This window comes from Eutrigla gurnardus, assembly GCF_963514095.1.
Source record: "Eutrigla gurnardus genome assembly, chromosome: 3".
NCBI classification, from domain to species: Eukaryota; Metazoa; Chordata; class Actinopteri; order Perciformes; family Triglidae; genus Eutrigla; species Eutrigla gurnardus.
The window spans coordinates 1,813,164-1,839,581 of record NC_139917.1 but is presented as its reverse complement, the minus strand read 5'-3'; the positions used below and the strand labels follow the sequence as shown (position 1 = coordinate 1,839,581).

General features: G+C 43.6%; 2 protein-coding genes across 6 annotated transcripts in view; both read right to left on the bottom strand.

Moving 5' to 3' along the window:
* Positions 1-26,418, bottom strand: part of LOC311010454 (uncharacterized protein) — a 78,453-nt gene that overhangs the window by 23,373 nt on the left and 28,662 nt on the right. For all 5 annotated transcript variants that reach the window (XM_084004945.1, XM_084004944.1, XM_084004946.1 and 2 more), the window contains 10 exons: positions 26,040-26,102; positions 2,883-3,008; positions 2,685-2,798; positions 2,514-2,603; positions 2,289-2,414; positions 2,148-2,213; positions 1,899-2,030; positions 1,646-1,768; positions 1,195-1,356; positions 938-1,093 (listed from right to left, as the gene is read on the bottom strand). In XM_084004945.1, the coding sequence (XP_083861071.1) occupies positions 938-1,093; positions 1,195-1,356; positions 1,646-1,768; positions 1,899-2,030; positions 2,148-2,213; positions 2,289-2,414; positions 2,514-2,603; positions 2,685-2,798; positions 2,883-3,008; positions 26,040-26,102 (1,158 nt within the window). The remainder of the gene's footprint in view (positions 1-937; positions 1,094-1,194; positions 1,357-1,645; positions 1,769-1,898; positions 2,031-2,147; positions 2,214-2,288; positions 2,415-2,513; positions 2,604-2,684; positions 2,799-2,882; positions 3,009-26,039; positions 26,103-26,418) is intronic.
* Positions 15,762-16,902, bottom strand: LOC311010481 (cilia- and flagella-associated protein 97-like). Its single transcript, XM_084004992.1, is given in 3 exon segments — positions 15,762-15,960; positions 16,017-16,428; positions 16,431-16,902. Coding segments are annotated over 3 exon segments (915 nt in total). The 5' UTR covers positions 16,894-16,902; the 3' UTR covers positions 15,762-15,920.

Sequence of the window (26,418 nt, the reverse complement as noted above, 5' to 3'; positions counted from 1 at the left end):
CACTTTGAATTATGTTTTTATATTTATTTTATTTGCTCCCAAGTCCGTTTTACACCGCCGGGATAACAGCTGAAAGAATTAAGATGATATTGTCATACACCACGCCATAAAAATACATCTCAGCAACACATTCATTTGTTTAAAGTTATTTTTCCGGCTTTTTATTGCGGGAGGACAGCGTGAGACTGAAAGGGGCGCGAGAGAGCGACGACATGCTTTAAAAGAGGACAGGGCGGATTCAAACCTCACTGCAGGGAGCCTCGGTACATGGGGTTTTTAACACATTGAACTAATCAGTCAGATCTAGTAGTGTTCTTATGAGGGGGCAGTATTATACAACTATTAATATTATTAATACCACTTACGCATTCACACAGTCAGTGAGTTTTTGCCAGCTGTCCTTCCTGGGAGATGAAACTGTTGCTTTTTGCCTGTATTATATGTTTAACTTCTTCATATTTCTGTAAGATTATGTTTTGCTCCTTGTACGTGAAATACGCCGCTCCGCTGCCCATAGACTGATCCATGTTTGTGATTGGTCAAATGCTGCAAACACGCTCATAGCTCAACAGGGAAACCCTGGTTGACTTACTGAGTTGATAACCAGCGTCGTGTGACCGCTTATCTCTGATTGCCTTTGTTAGGGTTACTTAAGATGGATAACTGGAAGATAACCTGGTATGTTGAACTCGCTTCGTAGTATAAGCCTCAGGTTGCACCTTTGCAAACTTAGTTCTCAATCTCTGGGTGGAGATACGCAGATGGGAGGAGTTATATGCTAGTGAGCCTCATGTGACATAGAAAGGGCCGGCAAATCTGATTGGCTTGTTGAATCAGATGTTTTCTGATCTAGACAGCCTGAAACAAACTGACTCAATGACAACAACAAAGATGCAGCCTTCAATTACAAAAGCACATAAAGCTCATATCCACTTACATTTGATGTATTCCACCATGTCCACGACATTTTCATGGGAACTAACCCATTGACTGTGTCCAGGCATTCCTTGAAGACCAGGAGTTCCAGGAGGTCCTGGAGGTCCTTGCATGAGACGTTCAGACGAGTCTCTCACGTCTCGGAGCAGACCGTGAGCTGGAGGACAGGGATCAGTGACGAGCAGGCAGGTAAGTCATAATGTAACGGCTCAGAGAGACACCTTGTCATTTGTGACAAACTTCATCTAGATCACCTACATCTGATGTAATCAGTTACTTTGACAGCCATGCTAGAGTAGTCTCCAGCATCCAGGTCCCAGCGTCTGGTGCCAGGTACACCTGGCTCTCCTTTGTGTCCTGGGGGTCCTGGAGGGCCTGGCCTACCAGGAAGTCCAAACATGGCTCCTCTCACATCTTCAGCTGGAGACAATACATCATTCAAGCAACTACGACTTAGTTATTGGTTCATATGTGGCTTTGATGCAGATTCATGAAGGGACATGTTCGTGGAGGTCTACGTTAACGTAATATTTTTGTAAGATTAATAACAGTATGCAGTAAAATAGTCCTTATTGTTTTATGTGTAGCATGTATTTTGAATACCTTGAGCCCGAAACTTAACATGTAAGGCTTGTTAAACCCAGCTCATGTCCTTGAACAAGTCTCCAGCTCCGTCACAAGTCATCCAGCTGTAAACCTTTAAACTCACTCTTTGGGTATTGTTGTTGTTCTGCTATGAGTGTCTCTCTGTTGGCAAAGGACCTGGTCCCTGGTCCCTGGTCAGCAGGGCCCTCGGGTCCAGGGAGACTGGGTAGTCCTCTGAAGGATACACCTTTAGGGCCAACGTAAAGGCAAAATGTATTTATATTTTATATATATATATATATATATTAAACAATTAAAATTAAATAATTCTAATGATTATAATATAATAAAAAGCTGATGTTTTCAGTCAGACTCACTCTGCAGGTAGTCATTAATGTCTGAATTTTTGTAGTTCCCAAATCCTGCTGGGCTAGGTGGACCTGCTGGTCCAGGAGGACCTTGTGGACCAGGTTTACCCGGGGGACCAGGAGGACCTGCTTGGTAGCCAGCTTAGTTGGAAGATGAAAATAAACTTCTGTTAGCTGAAGAAAACTACTGGATCCATGAACATAAACACAATGAGCTCAAAAAACAGATTTTTCTGGGTTCTTATTGTGGTTTCTTACTTGATAACGAGTCCCTAGGAGTCCCAGGAGGTCCAGGGGGTCCAGGGACACCTACCAGCCCCCTCTCTGGTGACAGACAGGACCAACAGTCATTCCCAGTCATGTAATCATGTTGCCCATAGGTCCACCTTTATCACTCACCATTCATGAGGCTGAGAACTCGTTCAGCTACCTCCTGGGTGTTGAATCTGTAGCTGCCGATGCCTGGAGCTCCAGGGGGTCCTGGTGGACCAGGACTACCAGTGACATGTCTCCTCACGTCTTCTCCTGGACAGAAATCGTCAGGAAAACTTCACATGAAACATTGAGTTTCAGCCAGCTGCAAGACATTTAGCAAGATTTTAACCTCCACTAAATGAGACGTACGTTGTAGTAGGTTGATGACGTCATTGACAGAAATAGATCCAGGTGGACCTGGAGGACCAGGAGAGCCAGGAGTCCTGTCATAACCTATACCTGTTGGGAAAAGATACAGGTTATCACATATAGGCGTCCTGTATTATAATCCATGGAACATTATTTTGTAATTGGTCATACTCTGGATGTAGGCGATGACTCGGTTGGCCACATCATCCACCAGGCCGTCCCCTGTGGCTCCAGGAGGTCCAGGAGGACCAGGAGGTCCAGCCAGGTACTGCCTGATGCCACCACCTGCATGTCAAGACAATGTTTGTCTCATTCATTGGATGGTAGTGTAACAGTTCATGAACCAAAGGAAACAAATGCATAGCTTACTCTGAAGGTACTCCGCAATGTACTGGCCCACATTTGTTGATCCAGATTCACTTCCATCTCTTCCAGGTGGACCTGGTGGTCCAGGTGGTCCTGGTTGGCCTGAGGCTCCATGACTGAATGAGCCACCTGGTTCAACAACACAAAGTCTCCAATAAAATATCACATAGAAAAAAAAGACATATTAAGAAATATTAAGTTTAAAACAACATATAAAAACAATACACTCTTAGAAATAAAAGTGCTAAGTAGAACCATATAAGGTTCTTCGGCTTGTCCTCATAGGACAGGTAGAACCTTTTATAAAGGTTCCACCTGGAACCCTTTTGGAGGCTTCTACCGAGAACCCCACATAAAGGGTTCTCGGTAGAGAACTGTGTGTGTAAGGTTCCACCCAGAACCCCCCATGAGAGGTTCTACAAAGAACCCATACTGGGGGTTCCACCAAGAACCCTTTCATTTTCCAAGGGTTTCATCTAGAACCCAGACAGGGAGTTCCACCCAGAACCCCTCATTAGAGGTTCTACAAAGAACCCACGCAGGGAGTTCCATTAAGAACCCTTATATATTTCAAGGGTTTCATCTAGAACCTGCACAGGGAGTTCCACTAAGAACCCTCTCGTATTTCAAGGGTTTCAGCTAGAACCCACACAGGGAGTTCCACTAAAAACACTTTCGTTTTTCAAGGGTTTCATCGAGAACCTACAAAAAGAGTTCCACCAAGAACCCTTTCATTTTTCAAGGGTTTCATCTTGACCTCACACAGGGGGTTCTAAAAACATCCCTTTTCAAAGGGTTTCACAAATAACCGTCTTGTCTTCTGAGGGTTCTATGAAGAACCATATTGTATTCTACAGATCAGTTTAGTTCATATTATATTGTGGTCATTTATCATGTTGACATTAAACAAACATTCAAAACATTTTAATGAGAAAAACATTTATTTAAAGATAGTCCAACAGAACAGGCTGTGTAGGTCCCAGGGGAGAACAGGTCAAAAGTCAGCATAGGTCCAGTGCCCAACTCCGGTCCTGGAGAGCCACTGTCCTGCATGTTTTAGGTTTCTCCCTGCACCTGATTCGAATGATTTTCAAACCTGTGACAAGCTTCAGTTGCTTGATAACAAGCACATCATTAGAATCAGGTGTGTAAGAGCAGGGAGAAACCTAAAACATGCAGGACAGGGGCTCTGCAGGACCGGAGTTGGGCACCCCTGGACCAGTGGAATCAGCAACATGACAGGCCAGACACATCATGCTGTCCTCAGCAGGTGAATTTGTGTAATCTCCAGCAACGGTGATATGGCAGAAAGGGGAGACAAAAAAGTGTTAGTTCCATCAATCCAAGGTGCACTTACTGCGCCTTATTGTAAGCTATCTACAAACAATAAAATAATGCATGGTCCAATGAAAGGAATCAGAGTACATACTGTACATAGTAACTGTGACAGTGGAACAGAATCATGAGAAAGTGAGGGAACCCCACAAAGTTTTCACATTGATTTAAATAATTGCAAATTCTTTTCAGTGTTTTGTAACAAGTGCTCAAAATGTTACGTATTGTAACAATAATGGAAATCTCGGCAAAACCCTCTTTTTCAAGCCAATGGCACACTTCACTTACAAGAAAACAAACAAACAAGCAAACGAACAAAACATAACAAGAAACAAATGCTTAGTCCACCTTTCACCATAAAAGTCCTCAGCTAGGGTCGAGCATGCTGAAAAAAGATATTATATTTAGCTCACCTTGATTCTCTGAAGTTTCTTCTGTTTGCTTCTTTGTTCTGTTCTGTTCACAGTAATCACAATTGGAATGTCACACCAGAGGGGTATTCCACCAAACTCGCTAATTAAAGCGGCGCTTACCTGGTTAAGCCTGGTTAGAACTAACGCCAACTTCCACTTGCGGCTAAACCCATTCCATTAACGCATTTCAGCCGCGCCTTGTTGAGGCTACTTCAAGCCAGGTTAACGCTGTCGTGTGTTACGCGCGTTCACGGGATATGAAGCCAGCCCAGAACCATGAATGTCGAATCATCGAGAAAATGGCAGAAAAGACCAGAGCAAAAATTATTGATGGAACTGTACGTGGAGTACAAACCCATCATAACCAAAAAAGGGAATACTGTAGTGATAAATAAAAATTGCGAGGCTGCTTGGGCAAGAATTGCAGAGCGATTAAATACGTAAGTACCGTTAAGAGTAACATGTTCTAATATAACACTGACAACGATTTCTCAAACGTGAGGATAGTGTAGAGGTAATGTGCCGGCTTTGCACGCGGACGGCCAGGGTTCAATTCCCGACTATGGAAGTTTGAGAAATTTGTTTCTTTGGCCGGAACTCTCTCTCTCTCTCTCTCTTTTTTTAGATAGGCCTAGTAAATGCATCTACATTGACCAACTCATTTATCTCAACATTTCAATGAACACATTCAATGAACTTATTAATGAACTCACCTGAAAGGAATTTATGTGGCTGAAAATTGCATGCTGCAATGCCTTTGTCATTGGGATCTATATCATGCTATTAATAATAACATCTTTATGCCTATCATGTTTTTGCAAGTTATATTTGGGTTCTGGGGAAATAGTATGACATATTTATCATAGTTAAGGTAAAATGTTGGTCTAATTCTCTGATCTAAAGACAATAATACAGGCAAAAAAAACAAAAAAACAAAAAAACACACATGAGATGTCCTCGCCGGGATGTGAACCTTGGATGCCCACGTTCGGGGGCAGGAGCATCACCACTCACCCAACTGGGGCCTTTAGATAGTGATATGGCCAGTCGGTCTTAAACAAAATAAATAGTTTATTCATATTTTTTTAATTGCAAGCGTGTATTCTTAGACGCTTGATGAAAATATAGTCTCTTTGTACTTCATATATGTAATTTTGGTAATTTTTGGTCTTTCACGTGACGAAATCACGAGGACTAGGCTTGGCGGAACCTTCTGCTGGTAAAGTTGTTTCCGACAGACGGACTTCTCTGAAACCCCCGCTAAAGTAAGCCTGATGGTTAGCCTGCCCCGGGGCAGGCTAGTTTGGTCGGATAAATTCCCATGGTTACTTAGCGGAGAGTGCCTCAAGTCACACACACGATTGGACACATACGCACATACGCACAGTACGGTATGATAACTCTCCCGGTCCGGGGAGAGAGACATGCATCGGCTCGGCCCACAGTGCTCATCAGCAGAGAGGTGACGAGACTAGAGCTGAGCTGTGTTGTGTAGTGGAGAGGGGCCAACACACGCTATGCGCAATTGCGCACACACGCGCGATCGTCCTCTCAAATGCGGCTGCGTCTCTCCAGGTCACTGTGTGAGAGAAAGAAAAGCTCTGACTTGCTTGGGCAGACGTTGTTTGGTGTCACCCACTGATTTGCATAATTTGAATATCTAGCCCGCTGAATCTTCCAATCCGGCCCGGGTTCGGCACCATAAAACATTTTTTTCACCTTCAAAAAAAGTACGCACAGTGCGTACAAGATTCCGGCTGGCGGCACCACTGGGTGTTGTTATATATTCACATTGAAATTCTGGCATTGATTTGAGCCCCACCACCGTATGAGTTAGCCCCACCGTAGTTGAACCAGAAAAAATACTCTGGCGCCGCCACTGCGTTGATGGAACGCAACTCTCACTAAAGGTAGCGAGGCTTATCGAAATTAGCCCGGCTTTGCGCTTAGCGAGTTTGATGGAATACCCCTCTGGTTTGTAGAGGGGGAAGACCAGACCATATGGTGCAATCCATGGGACAACCAGCTCTTAACTCACACATGACAGCCACCAATGGGCCAGCTCCCAGGCCCAACACACCATACCTCGCCCTTTCCCCTGGGAGATCAAGGTTCAATTCCTGGCATCAAGAAACCCTGATGCGGTAGCCCCAAAGTCAGCATTACAATGTGATTTTTGCATCAGTTAAGGCTTGGCCTCTGACATCAAAGACCTTACTTTATCACTGAACTTATGTGCAGCTTCACAACTTGACTAAGCCAGTCAGCAGGGTACAGCAGCCATGGGATGAGGCCGATCATGGAAAAGTATGAGGAGGAGACAAATACATGAGTAAAATTGTCTGTAAAATAAGTGTTTAATATTTTTCAAATTGTCTGTCACTAATCCACACATCACCTCAGTAGGCATTAACATGGTCACTCTGCATCAACCAGGCCTTGAACTCACAACCTCAAACTGTATCTGTAGATCACGTGACTTGTAACAAACTTTCAAAAGCCTTTGTCCAGTGAGTAGTATAGCTCACTTAGGTGCCCCAGAAAGAGGGGTTATGTCCTTGCTGCAGGGACCCTGGGTTCAATTCCGCAGGCTACTTCTTTGCTGTGTGTCATTTCCTCCTGAAGAAGTGAGTAGTGTAACTAAACTTTAACTGCTGCGCAGCGATGGGTTGGGCTATTTTTGGCAAATTTAGGCAATTCTGAGCAACAAACAGGAGAATAAGAAGGCAAGACAGTTGAAATCCACAATTTCTGGAACCAAAGACCATTGTCTATCGATCGAAGCTAATTGGCAAGTGGCAACTCAACTGTGGCTTCAGAAATTGACTAAGCCATTCACTGTCGCGCAGGCAGATTTGAAACCCCTGTAAAAAAAAAAAATCTGTTTTTGAGGTACAATTCTGATATGTTTTTGTCAAACATCATCTACCATGACTCTAAAATTTTGTACATTTGTTTCACAAAGACTACCAGGTATTTTGATGTATTACCATTATCACCCTTGCTGGGGCTTGAACCCACATCATCTTGCACCAAGACCCAGCTCCTAGCCAACTGAGCTAATTGTCTGGAAGTGTGACTAGTAACGTATATCTGTCAACATGGGAATTGAACCTGTGACCTAAAAGCAGAAGTCACACATTCTACAGACAGAGCTAAAGAGACACATGAGCTGTCAACCTGGCTGTGCAAGTGAGTGTGGCAAGTCAGAGGAGTCCCTGATCTACACATTCTGCTGGATTGCTCAGTGGGTAATGGTACAGACTTTAGATTTGGAGGGTGGGGGTTAGGGTCCCAGTCACAGCTAATCTTTGCCTGGGTCAACAAGATTTGTTGCTTTCTTATAATTAATGGTTGTGAAAATAAATTGGTAACAGAACATTTCAGTTATAGGACTGCCATTATTTGTATGTCTGATCAGAATGTGTAAGGCAATAGACTAATATGGTGGACCGGATGACTCAATGCAGCTAGCTGGTTAGCTCAGTCACTACTGCCAGTGACTTTAGACTGGGTGGCAGGTGTTCAAATCCCAAGATGGGCAATTATGTTACAGTTTGATCAACAGGATCTGGAGAAGAAGAAAAAAACAAATAAACAGAAAAAATGGATATGAAAAGTATTTCTATCAGTAGTTACAAGGAATTGTATTTTGTGCCATTATTGGTAAGTGTTATCATGAAGTATGTTCCTGGTGACACAAGATCTTATACCCATGCTTTCAACAATCCCTGAAGAACTCTTTCTTCCAAAAACGGTTCTCTGGATCAAAATAGTTCTTACTGGAACCATTAGTGTTACCAAGAACCCTTGAAAAACCCTTTCTTCGGGAAAGGGTTTTTCAGAAGCAAATGGTTCCAGGTAGAACCTCAGCCCTTGTAGAAGAACCCTATTGGAACCCTTATTTCTAAGAGTGTAGAAACATGTATCAAAGATAAAGTTGAGTACTATTAATAACACTGCTAAATGATTATCATAAATATTATTAATACTGATCAATGGTTAGCAATATTATAATTACCACTGCACCAATTATTAGCAGCACTTTTATTAGTACTGATAAATTATTAGCACTACTCCTGTTAATACTGCTAAATTATTTGTAATTATTGTATTAATACTGCTAAATTATAGACAGCACTATTATGAATACTGCTACATTATTAGTAATACTTTTACTAATACAGCTAAATTATTATTAATACTTTTACTAAGGGACTGTATGTTATTTATTTTAAGACCCACCACCATAGCCGATGCTATAGGCTACTAATGGAAGGCTACCAAAACTAAACCAATATCAACATGGCAACATTAATCACTATCTTGCTCCAGGAGTAATTACTTACTGGTGAAGTGGTATTGGATGACATGTTGTCATAGCTTCTTGGTACATAACAGCTACCGTAGTTGCAACAAAGCGACGCGCTAGAGAGCACTATTCGTTTTGAATGCAAAATACAATTTCACCACTAGATGGGAGTAATTCCTACACACTGTCTCTTCAAAAACAACATTTCTACGCATCTCCAAAGGTGTGGGGAGGACGCAGACCTTGGAGACACCAGACTTTGAAGCACCTAAACACAGCTGGAAACTGATTAACACCTTTGTTTGACAGAGAGCCTCAATTGAAGTATAAAGGATAACACCTTATCTCTTCCTCACCATTTGCTCCTAAGTCATGTTGAAGACCCCTTCCTCCCCTCTGGGAGTCATAAACTAACGACCTGGTCTGTTGGCATGCAGAGAGAGGTCACATGAACTCTGCAGGAAATCATGTTCACATTTTGACCAATCCAAGAAAAGGATGAGATATGTGTTCAACATTAGTTTAAAATCATCCATAATAATCATTGAGGAATTATAAGCATACTGGCGAACTTCCCGTCGTTCTACGCCGAAGGACAGAGAAGTTACCAAAAATGCTAAAAATTTACATTGTCATTGTAATGGACTTAACTACTGCACTCACGCAGTCAGACGAAAATATGTTTGCTCATTAATCTGCCTGCATCACCGAGGACAAAATGCTTACTAAGTTACCAAACTTGTTTGGGCTAGCTTGATAGGTTTGCATTGTATGTGTTGGATCAAAGTTCCTTTCAACTCTACCAAAAATGATTTGTACAGAGAAATGTTTACAGTTCATGTTTCATTTGTTTTGACCTATCATTCTGTGTGAGAACTATATGCAATGTGCCAACTTTGACCATAACGGCGAGATGGTGTTCAAACGTTCTAGTCATAGGATTGCATTTCGTTTTGTTTAACAGTTTAAATCACAAAGATTTCGGACTGTAACTCGAACGGGTCCCTCCTGGACACGCCCCCTCGGTCAGCATAAAAGCTGCGTGTTACAGACACCCGTTGCTCTGGCCTCCCGGCTCTTGCCTCCCGGGCTCTGGCCTCCCGGCTCTTGCCTCCCGGGCTCTGGCCTCCCGGCTCTTGCCTCCCCACTCGTGCCACCAGGCGCTGGCCACCTGCTCTTACCCTCTTTGAATTTTGTCCCTTTCTTAGCTCCTAACTTTTACTACTTTTATTAAAATAGTTCGTTCGTCGTTAGATTCTTCATTTTTGCATTTTTAAGCTTTTCTTTTTCGCAATCATTTTTGATCAATGCTAACTCAACCGGCGGCCGCAAAGCATCCCAAAGTAAGACCGAATCCGCATTCAACAGTAATGACCGAGTTGCAGGGTGAGACTGAGTATAGCGTCTGTTAAAGGAAAACACCACCGCATTTCCATACTGAACTATGTTCTGCTCTGATCTTCGACGAGGTGATACATACCTCCCTCTCCTCTGTGCGTGCACTCAATGGCTCTTGGGCGCACTCCACGCAGCGCTAATTTGCTAGCATGAAGCTTGTCCTTAGGATCCAAAGGGGGGTGAAGTTAGAAGCGACCAAGCACTTCCACGTTGTCCCTATTTAAATACGGTTACGTGAGTAGTTACACGACCCAAGTTTGGTTATACAAAATGAAACATGCCAATTTTTCTAAGCGGATAACAAGGATAACTATATAGTATGGCGGAATAACAACTGGAAGCACTTCGACGTCGGCGCAGTAATATCATCACTCCGCTCCCCCTCTTACTTCCGTCAATAGAACCTACGTGACCTGCACGCCGTCGCCTGCACTACCTGCAGTAGTTTGTGCACAGTTGAGGAAGCATCAGGTTGTAGTAAGATAGTTTGTGAACAATCAAACATCATGGTTATAACGTGCATCGTACAGGGTCTTGAAAACAAGCAGAAGGTATATAGTCCCGTCATGTTTTGAGTGATGATATTACTGCGCCGACGTCGAAGTGCTTCCAGTTGTTATTCCGCCATACTATATAGTTATCCTTGTTATCCGCTTAGAAAAATTGGCATGTTTCATTTTGTGTAACCAAACTTGGGTCGTGTAACTACTCACGTAACCGTATTTAAATAGGGACAACGTGGAAGTGCTTGGTCGCTTCTAACTTCACCCCCCTTTGGATCCTAAGGAATATACTCGGACAAGCTACATGCTAGCAAATTAGCGCTGCGCGGAGTGCGCGAAAGAGCCATTGAGTGCACGCACAGAGGAGAGGGAGGTATGTATCACCTCGTCTAACATCAGAGCAGAACATAGTTCAGTATGGAAATGCGGTGGTGTTTTCCTTTAATACCTAATATCTGTGAGGTCATTTACCCCATTATTCACCTTTTCCTCTTACTAAGGATTCCAAATTCTTAGGAAGAACACTCTCGCCTTTATCGCCAAACGTGCTAGATGAGCTGTTAATCATATTTCCAGTTACATTCCTGACGTTGTATTGGTGTTTTGTTAATTACATCTGTTATTGTTTTATTCACTTTTGTTTAATCCCTAGTTAATCAATAAATAACCTTATAGCATAAAGTCGTTGTCCGTGGATATTTCTTCTGTGCACAATACAAAGATAACTATTTCAAGAACTTATGATCTAAGGAAATGAGACTGATTTATTACATGATATTGATTCATTGTTAATAAATCAATTAGTGGTCATTAGAGTCATTAAGGTGAATTCTAAAAAGTTGTGTCTGACCAACAGATGGTGCCCCTTTTACGAGAGCAGGTATTCAAATTGTAGATTAATATACATTGATATACATATTTTAATATCGTCCTTAGTTTCCTTACATACACAGTTTACGTAGGTACCATTAGGTATTATTAGGGCCCGAGCGCCGACAACGTCGGGCTGCGAAGCCCTATTGTTATTCAAATGTTTTTTTTTTCTTCTTCTTCTTCTTCTTCTTCTTTCACGCCTTCGCCCTACATTTTGGGGGCCTGAACATGAAAAAAAACGAACCAAAATTGGAGTGTCTATAGGGTCTGGCGAAAATTAGAGAATTTGGCGTTTTCGCATTCAACCACGAAAAAGTTGCTCGCTAGCGCCACCTAGAGTGGAGAATCGCCAGCCCCGCCGCACCGTAACTCCAATTGACATGAAACTTTGCACACATGTGCAAACAAGTGTCCTCTACAAAAAATCCTCTTGGAGTACCAAAGTCCGCCTACCGAAATTTTCCGCCATCTTGGATTTTATGAAAAAAAAGAAGTTGCGCAGTTCTCGGAAACCGTTGGTCCGATTTGGACGAAATTTGGTACACATACTCTGTAGACCTAGCTGAGGGGGTGGTCCAAAAATGTTTCGAAAATATGTACGTTATCAGAAGATATCGGCCAATGAACATTAGAGGGTGGGGCTACCAAAATGCAATTAGCATAACTCTATAACCTTTGCCCCCAAAATTACAAAACTCGAAACCTATGTTGCAATAGCTTCAAAGAACATGCATTTCAAGTTTCATCAAAATTGGGTAATGTTTGGCGCTGCCACAAATTTCCAAAACGTGCCATTTTTGGCCGTTTTTGCCTGTTTTTGGCCATTCACAGGGGTCGAACTAAATCGAACTTGTCCTATACCGTTGATCCGATTGATACCAAAAATGGATATGTGGTTGGAAAGGCCTTAAGGACAAAAAGTTATTGAAAGATGCTCCAAAAGTCTAGGGGCGTGGCCACGCCGACGCCATGACTGCGCTACTATTTTCAACGATCGCCATTGGCATTAAAGCTGTTATAACTTCACCGTTTCTTCTCTGATCTGCTTCAAAATATTCATGCTTGTTAACAATCACGTCCTGAACACAACTGCACTGCAATTTTAACTCACAGGTAGAGCGCCACCTAATGGCAAAATGAAATGTGACCGATTTTATGCCCATCTTCTCAGCAACAGCCCCCCCTCTAGGTTGGGCGTACACGCATAAAATATTTTTTCCTAGATAGCCCAAGTGGAGCTGTACAAAAAAGCCTCTTGGACCCACCGCCTCAACTCATGATAAAGTAGGTAAAAAAATGTTTTTAGCCAAGTGTGTAAATCAGCCAGGTTTTCACTCAATCTTCACTCGGGGAGCATAGAGGGGAGAGACACAGGCGCACAGCGACCACCAGATGGAGTCAGAGATCTATCAGTGACACATGGGGAACTGTGAATCTCACATGCAGCTCAATCTGCCTCACACCAGATCAACAGCCATGCCACTTTTAATTCCTTTTTTTTAATTCCTCTAATTTCAGCCTGGACACAAAGGGAGGAGGAGAGATGGCACACATCTCCACATGCATCTCACACTGCTGTCACTTGAACTCTGCCATAAACATAATAACTTCAGTGTTTCTTCTCTGATCTGCTCCAAACTTTGCACACTTGATTAGAGTTCCTTCCTGAACACATCTGCACTTTGATATTCACTCACAGTCAGAGCGCCACCTACTGGCCACAGGAAATGTCATTGATTTTGGGAATTTTTCCAAGTTAAAGCCACACCTGATTTTTTTTATAACTAATTCCTCTCATTTCAGCTTGCAAGGAGGACACAGGGGGAGGAGGAGAGGTCACACTAGGTGGAGGAGGAGAGATGTCAGGAAGGCATGAACATGTGTGTGAGCTCTGTGACTGAAATGTAGTTTCACTTTGGATCACACCAGATCAACAGTCATGCCACTTTTAATTCCTTTTTTTAAATTCCTCTCATTTCAGCCTGGACACAGAGAGGAGGAGAGATGACACACTTTACATGCATCTCACACTGCTGTCAGCTGAACTCTGTCATTAACATCCATAATATTATAACTTCAGTGTTTGTTCTCTGATCTGCTCCAAACTTTGCACACTTGATTAGAGTTCCTTCCTGAACACATCTGCACTTTGATATTCACTCACAGTCAGAGCGCCACCTACTCGCCACAGGAAATGTCATTGATTTTGTGAATTTTTCCAAGTTAAAGCCACACCTGATTTTTTTTATAACTAATTCCTCTCATTTCAGCCTGGACACAGAGAGGAGGAGAGATGCACACTTTACATGCATCTCATACAGCTGTCAGCTGAACTCTGTCATTAACATCCAAACTATTGTAACTTCAGTGTTTGTTCTCTGATCTGCTCCAAACTTTGCACACTTGATTAGAGTTCCTTCCTGAACACATCTGCACTTTGACATTCACTCTGTCAGAGCGCCACCTACTGGTGACAGGAAATGTCATTGATTTAGTCACTTTTTCCAAGTTAAAGCCACACCTGATTTTTTTTACAACTAATTCCTCTCATCTCACCTTGCAAGGAGGACACAGGGAGAGGAGGAGGAGAGGTCACACTAGGGGGAGGAGGAGAGATGTCAGGAAGGCATGAACATGTGTGTATGTGACAGACAGATGGCTTTAAATGTCAATCGCTTGTGTCTAAACTCACGCCACGAGGAGGTGGCTGCTGCACAGGTAGGCGGCTGCCACGCGTGTGAATGCAGGCACTCCACGACCGCACGTGACAGACGGATGCCTTTCGGTGTCCATCGCTTGTGTCTTGACTTGCGCCAGGAGAGGCGGCCGCGCCAAGGGCAGCGTCCACGACACTGCCCTGTGACCGCAGGCACTCCACGACCGCATATGAGCTCGGGCCCGTCACGATACTGCTCGCAGTTTTAATTAACCTTGTTTTCCTACATTTTTATGGTGCCGGCCGTGCGAGGCTGATTTAAATCATTGTTTCTGCAACAAAGTCATATAAACGGACAACTGTAACATTTAACGGCGAAAGACTAGATTAATTCTTCCCCCCTCCTTTTCTTTTCTCCTCTTCTTGTCCTGAGCGCTACACGTGAATATCACATGATCATAAAGTCGCGCGTAAACACGCCGGCTTCCCAGCTGTGTGAGCACTGTCAAAAGGTGCCGATTGTTGCATTGTTGAATGCTAAACGTATAGCGTCGCCGTACGCTCTGAAATAACGCCTTCTACACGTTACGTTCTCCGCGATGTTCTGGGCTCGTAATCGTGTCCTGTTTTGAATAGATTTCGCTGCAAGTCGCCAGGACTTCTAATTCAAATCAGAGACTTCCAAGCTTCTAGACCAGACTAGCTCACTGGTCGGAAACAACTGTGTATCACACAGTGGAAGTAAAAACGTTGCCAATAACGCGCGCTCACGCGAAGCGCCTCTATACGTTCTTCACAGAGAAAACCTATTTTACACATTAAATTCTCCGCGATGTTCCGGGTCTTTATCATGTTCTGCTTTGATTATGTGCTGCTGCGAGTTTCCAGAGCATTTTAAATTAAACCAGAGAACCCAGGTTCCCTCTGAAACCGAACGCTAACAGAGACCGCTGCTTAGCGCACGTCCCCTCGTAACATCACTGCACGTTTATTTGTAACAACGCCATTTGGCACACTAAAGTTATCGCGACGTTCTGAGAACTTCACTGTGTCCTGTCTTAACTAAATTCTGCTGCGAGTCTCCAGGGTCTTTAAGTTAATTCAGAAAACTTCCCGTCCCTTGAGCAGCCTAGCTAAGCTGACAGAGACAGCCGTCCTCACGGCGGAAGTGAAACAAACCGGTCGCCGAGGCAATGACCTCAAAAAGCGTCCCGTCAGCTGTTGATACCTTTAAAGAGAACCCGCTAAAAACGTTAGAAGTAAACCAAACTTTATGACGATAAGCGTGTAACTGTGCTTCTGAGTACTTCTGTCGTTAGTGAAGCTAACTTTTCTAGCCGCTGTGCTAATCTGCTGTGTGTTGGTGCTAATCTGCTTTTTTTTCTTTTTTCTTTTTTTTAACTGCTGGAGCAAGTAGCTCAATTTTATAAAGAACAGAATATACATAACACCAAAGAATAATATTTGAAATATCTTTTCAATTGTTTGACGGATGCAGATATTACTCAAATGTGTTTCTTTGTAGATTGAATATCCGAAAAGGCAATGTTCTCAGCACCAGGCTGCTTTGGCTGCACTCCGTTTGTTTGACCTGGGTACGGGTGTTTGGCTGTGCTAACTGCTTTGGCTGCACTCCGTTTGATTGACCTGGGTACGGGTGTTTGGCTGTATTCAGTAGGGGTGGTAACTGCTTTGGGACGACGGGGCAGAACTGGCCGGCCTGGGCCTGAGCTCCCATGTTTGTTCTGGTAATCTTTCAGTAGTTCTGAGCGCTTTAAGGCAGGTGTAGGTTTGATGGAGTTTAGCTTCTTCAGGAAAGCCAGGTTTTCCCTCTCAATGCGTTGCTCTTCACTCTTCCTGTTGATTGCGCTGTGATAAATGTGAGGAGGCGGCAACTTGCAGGCCATATTGGTTTTCTTCCATCTTCTTGAAGAATGAAGCGAAAACACTCGAAGAAGACGCTGGTTCTCGAGATCTATGCGCGTCACCTCATCATTGCTGAATGAGTAGTTCTTCCTGTTTTTTCTCCCTCCAGGACCACAGGAGACCACTTCACTACCAAGCGTGTGTGGTCATATACGTTGTGATCCGAGTCTTGAACTTGCCGACTGTCATTAAGGCCACTGGAGGGGACACTCTCCTGCTGATGCTCCTCTGTGTGGTTCAGGTCCACCGAATAGAGAGGGCTGGTGTCAGGAGAAGAGAGGTGGCTCACATCCGTCAGTGTATCCTCTGACTCCTCTGTAGGGCCTATAGGCATTTCCCCAGATCCTGCCGAGCCCACTCTGGCCCTTCTCAATCTAGGGGATAAAGGATGCTTGTTGGGCCTGGGAATGGTGGGGGAATCTATACTCCTTCTCCCATGGCTGCTGATAGAGGAGCTCTCAGAGTCTGCATCCACGCTTCTCTCCTTCAAGTCTTTGTCAATCTTTCCCAATCCGTCTCTGCTGGGATCATCACAGTCACTGTGAAAACACGAATGATCCACTTCACCTTCTACATCACTGAGGTTAAAGGTTGCCATCCTTCCCCAACACCCTAACAGGGCTCCAGAGTGCGACCATTTTGGTCGCAAATGCGACCACATTTTTTAGGAGTGCGATTGAAAAAAATTGTAGGTCGCACTGGTGCACTTAACGCTGCTCGGGTGAAAAAAAAAATCATAAGCGCAGCATCTCTTTGTGTTCTCCTGACGGCATCGAGGTCTAAACCAATAAGAGACAGAGCTCAGGCGGGTCCTTGCCTCTGATTGGCTGTGGTCCTTTTCACTGCTGTAAATTATGTCAGTTCAAAAAATGCGAGCGAGCTGAGCAGGTACTCCTGAGCGCTTCGATTTTCTTCGAAAATGAAGAGTCAGAAAGCCTGGCCCCGAGACTCTAATTAAAAAGCCCAAAAATATGCCTTCAGACAGGACTGGTTGAAGCAATTTCCCTGGCTGATGTACGATAAAGAAAGGGACTCAATGCACTGCGTTTATTGTCGGGAGTGCGGTCAGAATTTGGCCGGTAATAGTGCGTTTGTGGAAGAGTCAACAACATTTCGCACTGAGACGCTGAAAAAGCGCAATATGTCCAAAAAGCATACTACATGCCGTGATTAGTGTGTTAATAAAGTGGCCCCTCATCCAGCTGCATTTCAGCGTCAGGCTGTATCAATCAGGTCCGCTGAGGAATCTGAAATTATTATAAAATTCAACGTCGCATACAATATTGCAAAGTAGGAGTTGCCGTTCACTAAATTTAAGTCCGAAATCATTCTGATGAAAAAAAAATGCCGACACACTGAAGAACAAGACAGCTGCGGAGGTTGGAAACGCCACGTACACGTCATTCATGATTGACTCACAGACATCTCTACGAAGGAGTGCGTTATTGTCTACTGCCGCATTTTGCGGAAAGGGAGGCCGGTCAACATGTTAACATGTCTGGTGGAGCATGGACACGCACAGTGTTTGAAGGCCCACATTACAGCATGAGAGATCATGAATAGGAAATTGTATAGTAGCCTATTCCTAATATTATTAAAAATGAATAGCCTAAGTAAAAATATAAGTAGGCTAGGCTAAGATCACATAAACAGTTTTCCATTTGCAATCTATAGGCTAGTGACCTGTATGATCTTTTTATTCTTGAGGAATTTATGCTGCCACAAAGCAAGCATTTACTGCGCTTGGGCATCAGTGTTCAGATTGGCTGGAGAAAACGGGTGCTCTGGGTGCTGATGGTGCTGCAGTTAACCTAGGCCATAAGGGGGTGTCATTATGTAAAAGGAGAGCGATAAAAAGGTGACTTTTTGGCGTTAAAGGCGACGCGATGAAAAATGTGGGTGCACCTAAATTTTGTGCTGGTGCACCTAAATAAAAAAAGTTAGGCGCACCAGTGCAACCAATGCAAAAAGTTAGTCTGGAGCCCTGCCTAAATCTGTAAACTGAAAGATTAAGACTATGTTAAAGGAGGATCTTGTAACATTGCCGTTAGGAGATATCAGTTAAGAATTGTCAAACTGCCATTACTGAACTAACTATAGCTTGCCGTTGTGATCAAATTTGGCATGCGATTAAGACGAAAGATGAAAACGGTACCGTCACTAAAGGCATTTCCCACCGCGTAATATAGGGGGAAGGAATTATTTAGTATTGAAAATACAAACTCTCAATGAGGACAACAGCAACAGTAATACACAGGCACGGTGTAGAGTGCAAACATAACAGTAGGGTGCTAATCTGCTGTAACGTGAAATGGCCCAGGGCTACAAAATACGTCACTTCCTGCCCCAACTCTTCTTCGACTGCGGTCAAAGGAGAAAACAGCTCCCCTGCCGGTTGCCCTCGCAACTGCAGTCAAAATAAATTAGCTCCCTCTGCTGGTTGCTTAAGCAACTAAACTAGAACACAAGAGCGCCCTAAAGGCTTTTCTTGTAACTACATTCGAATAAAAGTAGAGCTCCCTCTACTGGCGTTTTGGTGATTGAGTTTGGATTGCAAGATTGAAATCGGGTGTGCGGTAAATCAAAAGTGGACTGTAAGTGGAGTAATCCACATTGATCCTGATTTCATTAAAAGATTATTCAACCTAATTCGAATTCAACATTTATTCAACTCACTCTCAAACAGATAGATCGAGACTTTGTGCTTTGATCCAAATTGTAATTAATAACAATAAAAAAATATTTCAAATTTGGTCTCACTCCCTGTGTACCTCCCTCTCATTCAGGTACAACAGCGCATCCTTAGGTGATCAACACCTGACAGTCATTGTTGGATAACTAGAAAAATAATTAGTAATTTGACAATCACTAACATTGAAGATATTTCTCCGCTCACCGGAACAATTTATCTTCAATTAATTAAATTGGATTAATTGAACTAAAAATAATTAATTCACTTCATCCCAAATAGCGCAAATTTAGGAAACAAACTTACATTAGATTCTCTGAATTTAACATACTGTGTTGCTCCATCCAAACGCACCCGAAAGAAAACTCAATTACCAAACTACCTACACTTAACGGCTAAGCTAAAAGTCAAACATGGCTTCACCCGTTTCACTTAAATCCTATAGCCGAGGAGATCCTCCGAATATCCAACCTGGTACCTCACAGGAGGACAGCTGTGATGAGGAAAGAAGAGCTGAGCTAAAAGTTGAGATTTACAGACTATTCACGTCCCTCCACGCTAGTCAATGTCATTCATTTACAACTCGAGAAAAAGTCGAGAAACCGAACAATGAACTGTACGAGACAGAACATCGCCTCAAGAGAGATAACGAAGAAATATTTGAGCTGAAAACTCAAATCAAAGACTACGTTAAGTGGGAACTAGCGGATCAGAAAGAGATCCGAGATCTGCAACAACAACTGATTGTTGCCAACGATGCAGTTGATGAGTTATATCGTCGACAGAAAGTCAACGTGGAAGAACTTGCGGATTCTAAGAAAGAGCTACAGGACTCTGACGAGCAGAATCGTAGGCTCAAACTCCTCCTTGATGATTCCCGTCATGAAGCGGAAAGAGAGACCACAAACAAATTTGAGGAACCTAACACGGTCTTTAGCCTCGATGACAAGACCTCAGAATTAGGAGGAGTTTAAAAAACCCAGTCCCACAAAACTCCCCTTCGCAAAAAGCAACAACCCGCCCAAATGAGAAACCAACCTTTACCTCAACCACCACCAGGGTCTGGTAGAGGAAAAAAGAACCCAGAGTTCAAACCGAGAGTCCGTGTTCCATACTCACTCTCAGGTAGGTTTTTAACAGACCGCCGGGAGAACCCTCAGCCTTGGAACAACAGAGGAAGAGATCGATGTAACATTCGAGACACTCACCCTCGTAAGAAACAATCCCTTAAGCAGGATTCATCCAACGATGAACCAAAGGGAGATAATACCAAACAAGCTAACCAAGTGAACAACCACAGCTCTAAAGGTAAATATAAACCACCAGGTCTCAACCCAAAAGACCTCAAATACATCAGGCGTATGGTCCAAAGTCTGTTTAAAGAAAAAGAAAAGGAAACTGTAACCAGAGCAGTTACCTCAGTGGAGACTGGGACCGCCTCTCGGTCCCATCTACCTGAACACTCACGCCAAAACAAGGGTGAGCCACATCTCCAACTTTTGTGCAACCTGACCGAAAAAGGGTAGCGCGCGAAAAGTTTACTTATCCGCCACCCTTGAAAACGAACTGGTGCACGAAGCCCTCCTTGACACAGCTGCAGATATCACCCTGATGTCTCCAATGCTGCTCAATAAGTTACGGCCCATAGCGCACCGTTCAAACAAAGACTTGAAGTCACAGAAGTGCTCCATTGAGATCCAACCGTACGGTCTGGACTGCATTATGGTGAAAAATAGGGCTCTGATTGAACTAACCATTGGACAAATGACTCTCCTCCACCCTGTCTACAAATCGCCCCTCAACGCCATTCCTCTCCTGATTGGCAAACATCTGATCAATCGATTCGAACCACTGATTGATCTAAAAAACCTAAAGATCTGGACACTGGTCCGCCAACCTTTACCCGTCAATGTTCTGCAACAAAATGCACCTACAAGGGGGGGTGATACTGAATCTCAAAATACAATCTACTTGTTGCAGCAACTGCAGAAGTTCTCTAACACACAAGCAGAATAATGTGGAAGTAACAAAGCAACAGTAACAACAAACTCAAAGCATAGGACCTATAACAAGAAACGTCCTTGTGGTAAAAGCCCAAGGCATGACTCTACATAAGACACTGCGTGCGGTAAAGTCTCACCTTTCTATCGCGTTCGTTGACTATGCTCACACACAACTTTTACCTCAGTAATGTTTGACATGCTGCAAGAAGTTGGATCATAGCAGACAGCATAGCCGTAGGTAAGAAACCCATGGCCCAGACTAGCCTAAGATGTGCATGCTACATTAGCTTAAAGAAGCCTGATATAGATGCGCCCATAGGATAGTTATATGTTAAGTTTTACCCTGATAGAAATATCAACTCTGGTCATTAAACTGTTGTATGCCACCTGAACAACTAATCCCTCTGATTCATCCCTCGAATCTACCTGGACGATCCGAGGTTCCCTACGACAAGGCAACATCGGATCGACTGGGGGAAATGTAGGGGCCACAGCCCCACGATTTTCGGATTTAATTCAATTGATGAGCAAAAGATGAACTATTCCCTCCAGATGAGAAGACACTCAGGTCCAGATCACTCGACTGACCTAGGATGGAATGTGAGGCCTCTTTATGGCCTTAAAAACAACATTTCTACGCATCTCCAAAGGTCTGGGGAGGACGCAGACCTTGGAGACACCAGACTTTGAAGCACCTAAACACAGCTGGAAACTGATTAACACCTTTGTTTGACAGACAGCCTGATTGAAGTATAAAGGATAACACCTTATCTCTTCCTCACCATTTGCTCCTCAGTCATGTTGAAGACCCCTTCCTCCCCTCTGGGAGTCATAAACTAAAGACCTGGGGCCTCATGTATCAATGTTGCGTACGCACAAAAACGTGGCGTACGTAATTCTCCACGCCAACGTTCAGATGTATCAAAAGTGAAATGAGCGTGGAAATGTGCGGTGTCCCACGCCAGCTTCATGGCTGGCGTACGCACGTTTCTACAGCTAGTGTTTCTTTGGCGACACTCTGAGGTGATGCTGGGAAACTGTTAATTATGTGAAAACAATAAGTCCTCAGAGTAATGTGCACGTCAGAGACACATTAATGGACAATTAACACACACATGTTTGCAATCATATGGATGGATATAAAAGCATGCGCAAAGTGATGAAAAAATGGCATTAACAATGGCAGCCTTGGCCTTGTTAGAAGACATCGCAAACGGTAACATCAGACGTGAGAGGGTGTTTATAAAACGGAAAGATATGTTAGCAAATGACGACAACTGGCTCATGAGTCGTTTTAGGTTGCCGAGGCCAGTGTTACTGGAGCTGTGCGCAGAGCTGCGGCCGGCCCTAGAAAGAAACACAGCCAGGAGCCAGGGGTTGTCCGTGTCCACACAGGTGCTGACCACTCTGGGGTTTCTGGCAACAGGAGCCTTCCAGAGGGAACTGGCCGACCGGTCAGGAGTGTGCCAGTCCACTCTGAGCCGAGCCATGCCAGCTGTGTGGGACGGGATCAGAATGTCATCCAGGTACATCAAATTCCCATACAATGCTGTTGAACAGGCCAACATTAAAGCGCAATTTGCAGCAAGAGCCGGTTTCCCTAATGTAATCGGAGCTATTGACTGCACACATGTTGCTATAAAAGCGCCATCACAGGATGAATTTGTTTTTGTCAACAGGAAACATTTTCATTCAATAAATGTTCAAATAATATGTGATGCGCAAATGCAGCTCACCAACATCGTGGCAAGGTGGCCTGGTTCAACGCATGACTCGTTCATTCTTACTAATAGCATGGTTGGTAACAGGCTGGAGGCTGGCACGGTGCGCGATGGGTGGCTTCTCGGTGAGTAAATGTATCCGTTTAATTGCGCCCCGAATGTAATGCCCATTTGGGCACGTGCATTCAAATATGTGCATTTGTTTTTCCCTGGTGAAAATACAGCGGCAGAGCTATCTAACAAGCCCTTTATTGTCTCCTTGTGTTCAGTATTTGTGTCGATAAACGCGTGCGTAAAGTTGGAAATGTCACACTGCAGTAGCCACGGTGCACTTCTGCAGTCATTAATATAAGTGTGATCAGTCTTGTCAATCCTTGTATTGAAGTTGTTTTGTCCTTCTGTTTGTTTCCCACTAACGGTAGCATATATATATATATATATATTTTACAAAAAGTAATAGTGATTCGTGCGCTGCTCCGACCCCACAGCGTTCACTGCCTCACACACACGCTCCCACTCACATTTCTTTTTTTTGTGTTTATGCCTGATGAGAGGCTACCAAATAATACTGGTCTTCGAGTCTCGACTTCGTTTAAGAGCGTTTCCAGCTCAGACTCGGTGAAGTTGCGCTTCTTCCCTTTACTCATTTTGTAGATCTGATGGTGCAGAGAGGGGAATCCCCGGTGCAGGCCCTATTTAAATGCATTTGCATATTTAAATGGGGGCGTGGACAGGGAGGAGTTTAGCACTTCTACATGTGCGCTCAATTCCACGTTGATTGGGATGTACAAAGGAAAAGTGCTTGGATCCATGCGTACGCACACTTTGATACATCTGATTTTTTTTGTGCGTACGACAGTTTCTGGATTCTAGCGTACGCCATGTTTCAGTAGGAAATCCACGCAATTCTTAGTACATGAGGCCCCTGGTCTGTTGGCATGCAGAGAGAGGTCACATGAACTCTGCAGGAAATCATGTTCACATTTTGACCAATCCAAGAAAAGGATGAGATACGTGTTCAACATTAGTTTAAAATCATCCATAATAATCATTGAGGAATTATAAGCATACTGGCGAACTTCCCGTCGTTCTACGCCGAAGGACAGAGAAGTTACCAAAAATGCTAAAAATGAACATTGTCATTGTAATGGACTTAACTACTGCACTCATGCAGTCAGACGAAAATATGTTTGCTCATTAATCTGCCCGCATCACAGAGGACAAAATGCTTACTAAGTTACCAAACTTGTTTGGGCTAGCTTGATAGGTTTGCATTGTATGTGTTGGATCAAAGTTCCTTTCAACTCTACCAAAAATGTTTTGACCTATCATTCTGTGTGAGAAATAAATGCAATGTGCCAACTTTGACCATAACTGCGAGATGGTGTTCAAACGTTCTAGTCATAGGATTGCATTTCTTTTTGTTTAACAGTTTAAATCACAAAGATTTCGGACTGTAACTCAAACGGGTCCCTCCTGGACACGCCCCCTTGGTCAGCATAAAAGCTGTGTGTTACAGACACCCGTTGCTCTGGCCTCCCGGCTCTTGCCTCCCCGCTCGTGCCTCCAGGCGCTGGCCACCCGGCCTTCGCCTTTGCTCTTACCCTCTTTGAATTTAGTCCCTTTCTTAGCTCCTAACTTTTACTACTTTTATTAGAATAGTTTGTTCGTCGTTAGATTCTTCATTTTTGCATTTTTAACCTTTTCTTTTTCGCAAGAATTTTTGATCAATGCTAACTCAACAGGCGGCCGCAAGATTTGGCATATTGACTAACGCTTATACCTAAGTCACCCAAGGCCGAACTCAAGGAGAAGACAGCTGTTTAACTAAGACGGATTACGGCAAAGAAGGACGCCCGCTACGAAACTACCGCAGATCGGTATCGAACGGTTCCCTCGGGCCACGGCAAGGAAGATCCCCTCGGGTCTACGTCACCGACGGAAGAGCGACCGCTTGGAGTTTCAGTAAGCTGAGAAGAAGCGTCCCAAAGTAAGACCGAATCCGCATTCAACAGTAATGACCGAGTTGCAGGGTGAGACTGAGTATAGCGTCTGTTAATACCTAATATCTGTGAGGTCATTTACCCCATTATTCACCTTTTCCTCTTACTAAGGATTCCAAATTCTTAGGAAGAACACTCTCGCCTTTATCGCCAAACGTGCTAGATGAGCTGTTAATCATATTTCCAGTTACATTCCTGACGTTGTATTGGTGTTTTGTTTATTACATCTGTTATTGTTTTATTCACTTTTGTTTAATCCCTAGTAAATCAATAAATAACCTTATAGCATAAAGTCGTTGTCCGTGGATATTTCTTCTGTGCAGAATACAAAGATCAAAATTTCAAGAACTTATGATCTAAGGAAATGACTGATTTATTAAATTATATTGATTCATTGTTAAATAATTAATAAGTGGTCATTAGAGTCATTAAGGTGAATTCTATAAAGTTCTGTCTGACCAACAGATGGTGCCCCTTTTACGAGAGCAGGTATTAAAATTGTAGATTAATATACATTGATATACATATTTTAATATCGTCCTTAGTTTCCTTACATACACAGTTTACGTAGGTACCATTAGGTATTATTACCTTACTCCTCCACTTGAGGCAGGAACTCTCCCCCAACCCGGAGGGAGCAAGCCACCTTTTTCTGGTCAAGAACCATGGCCTCAGATTTGGAGGTGCTGATCCTCATCCCAGCTGCAAACCGCCCCAGGACATGCTGGAGGTCCTGGCTCGAAGGAGCCAACAAGACACGTCATCCTTACAACCATTATTCCACCCCGGAGTGAAAGTACTTGTTCAGCATTGTACTGTACTGTCGTTGTACAACGCTGTCAGACTTGTGCTTTTTAAGACTCAACTCTTTTATCCCGGTTCCTCCAGCTCTCACTGTGAGCTCCTAGTGGTCTATTTTCTTTCTGAAGAACACCTTTTATCTTTTGGAGCATATTTGCATTTTTGACAGATGTGTTATTTGTCGACCATAGTTGCTGCTGGTTGCTGCACACACTGCAGACCTTCAGCAACACAGTACTGGTGATGAGTCCTATCAGTATTTAGAATGGTGTCTCTATTCCTCCCTGACTTGGGTTTCTTTATTTAATGGCAACCACAACCTCTCCATTTGTAGCTTCCTCACCCCTCCCTCCTATGCAGTGGTCTGCTCTTGAGCTGCAGGTCCAGTTCTCATAAGACTGGTCATCTTGAGTCTGCAGCATTACCTGATCCATCTTGCTGATGAGCAGTTTAACACATTCATTTGCTGACTTCTTGATGGAGGAGGTCTGTGGGAGAGGATCGAAACATTGATACATTGAGTTTACCTTGAGGTCCTTGTGGCCCCTCTGGGCCTGGTGGACCCCTAGGTCCAGGCTGACCTGGGAAACCTGACATGAAAACCAAAAAACTGATTTAACATTTAATTCAAGTCGAGCTCTGCATTTTAAGAATATCTAGCTCTCGTATGGTGAAGTATTCCAGAAGGAAACAGGATAAGTAGGCGGGACAAGAGATTGATTTATGGATGAATGTCATGATATTATTAGTTGAAACGGGATGGTAGCAGGTAGCAAGCTCTGGTTCTGAGAATTGAAGCCTTCGCTGAAGCGCCTTTAATGTGCATTCTCTCTGCTGGCCATCAGGGGGCGACTTCTCTCTGATTGTACAGAAGTCTATGAGAAAATGGTCCTACTTCTCTCTTGA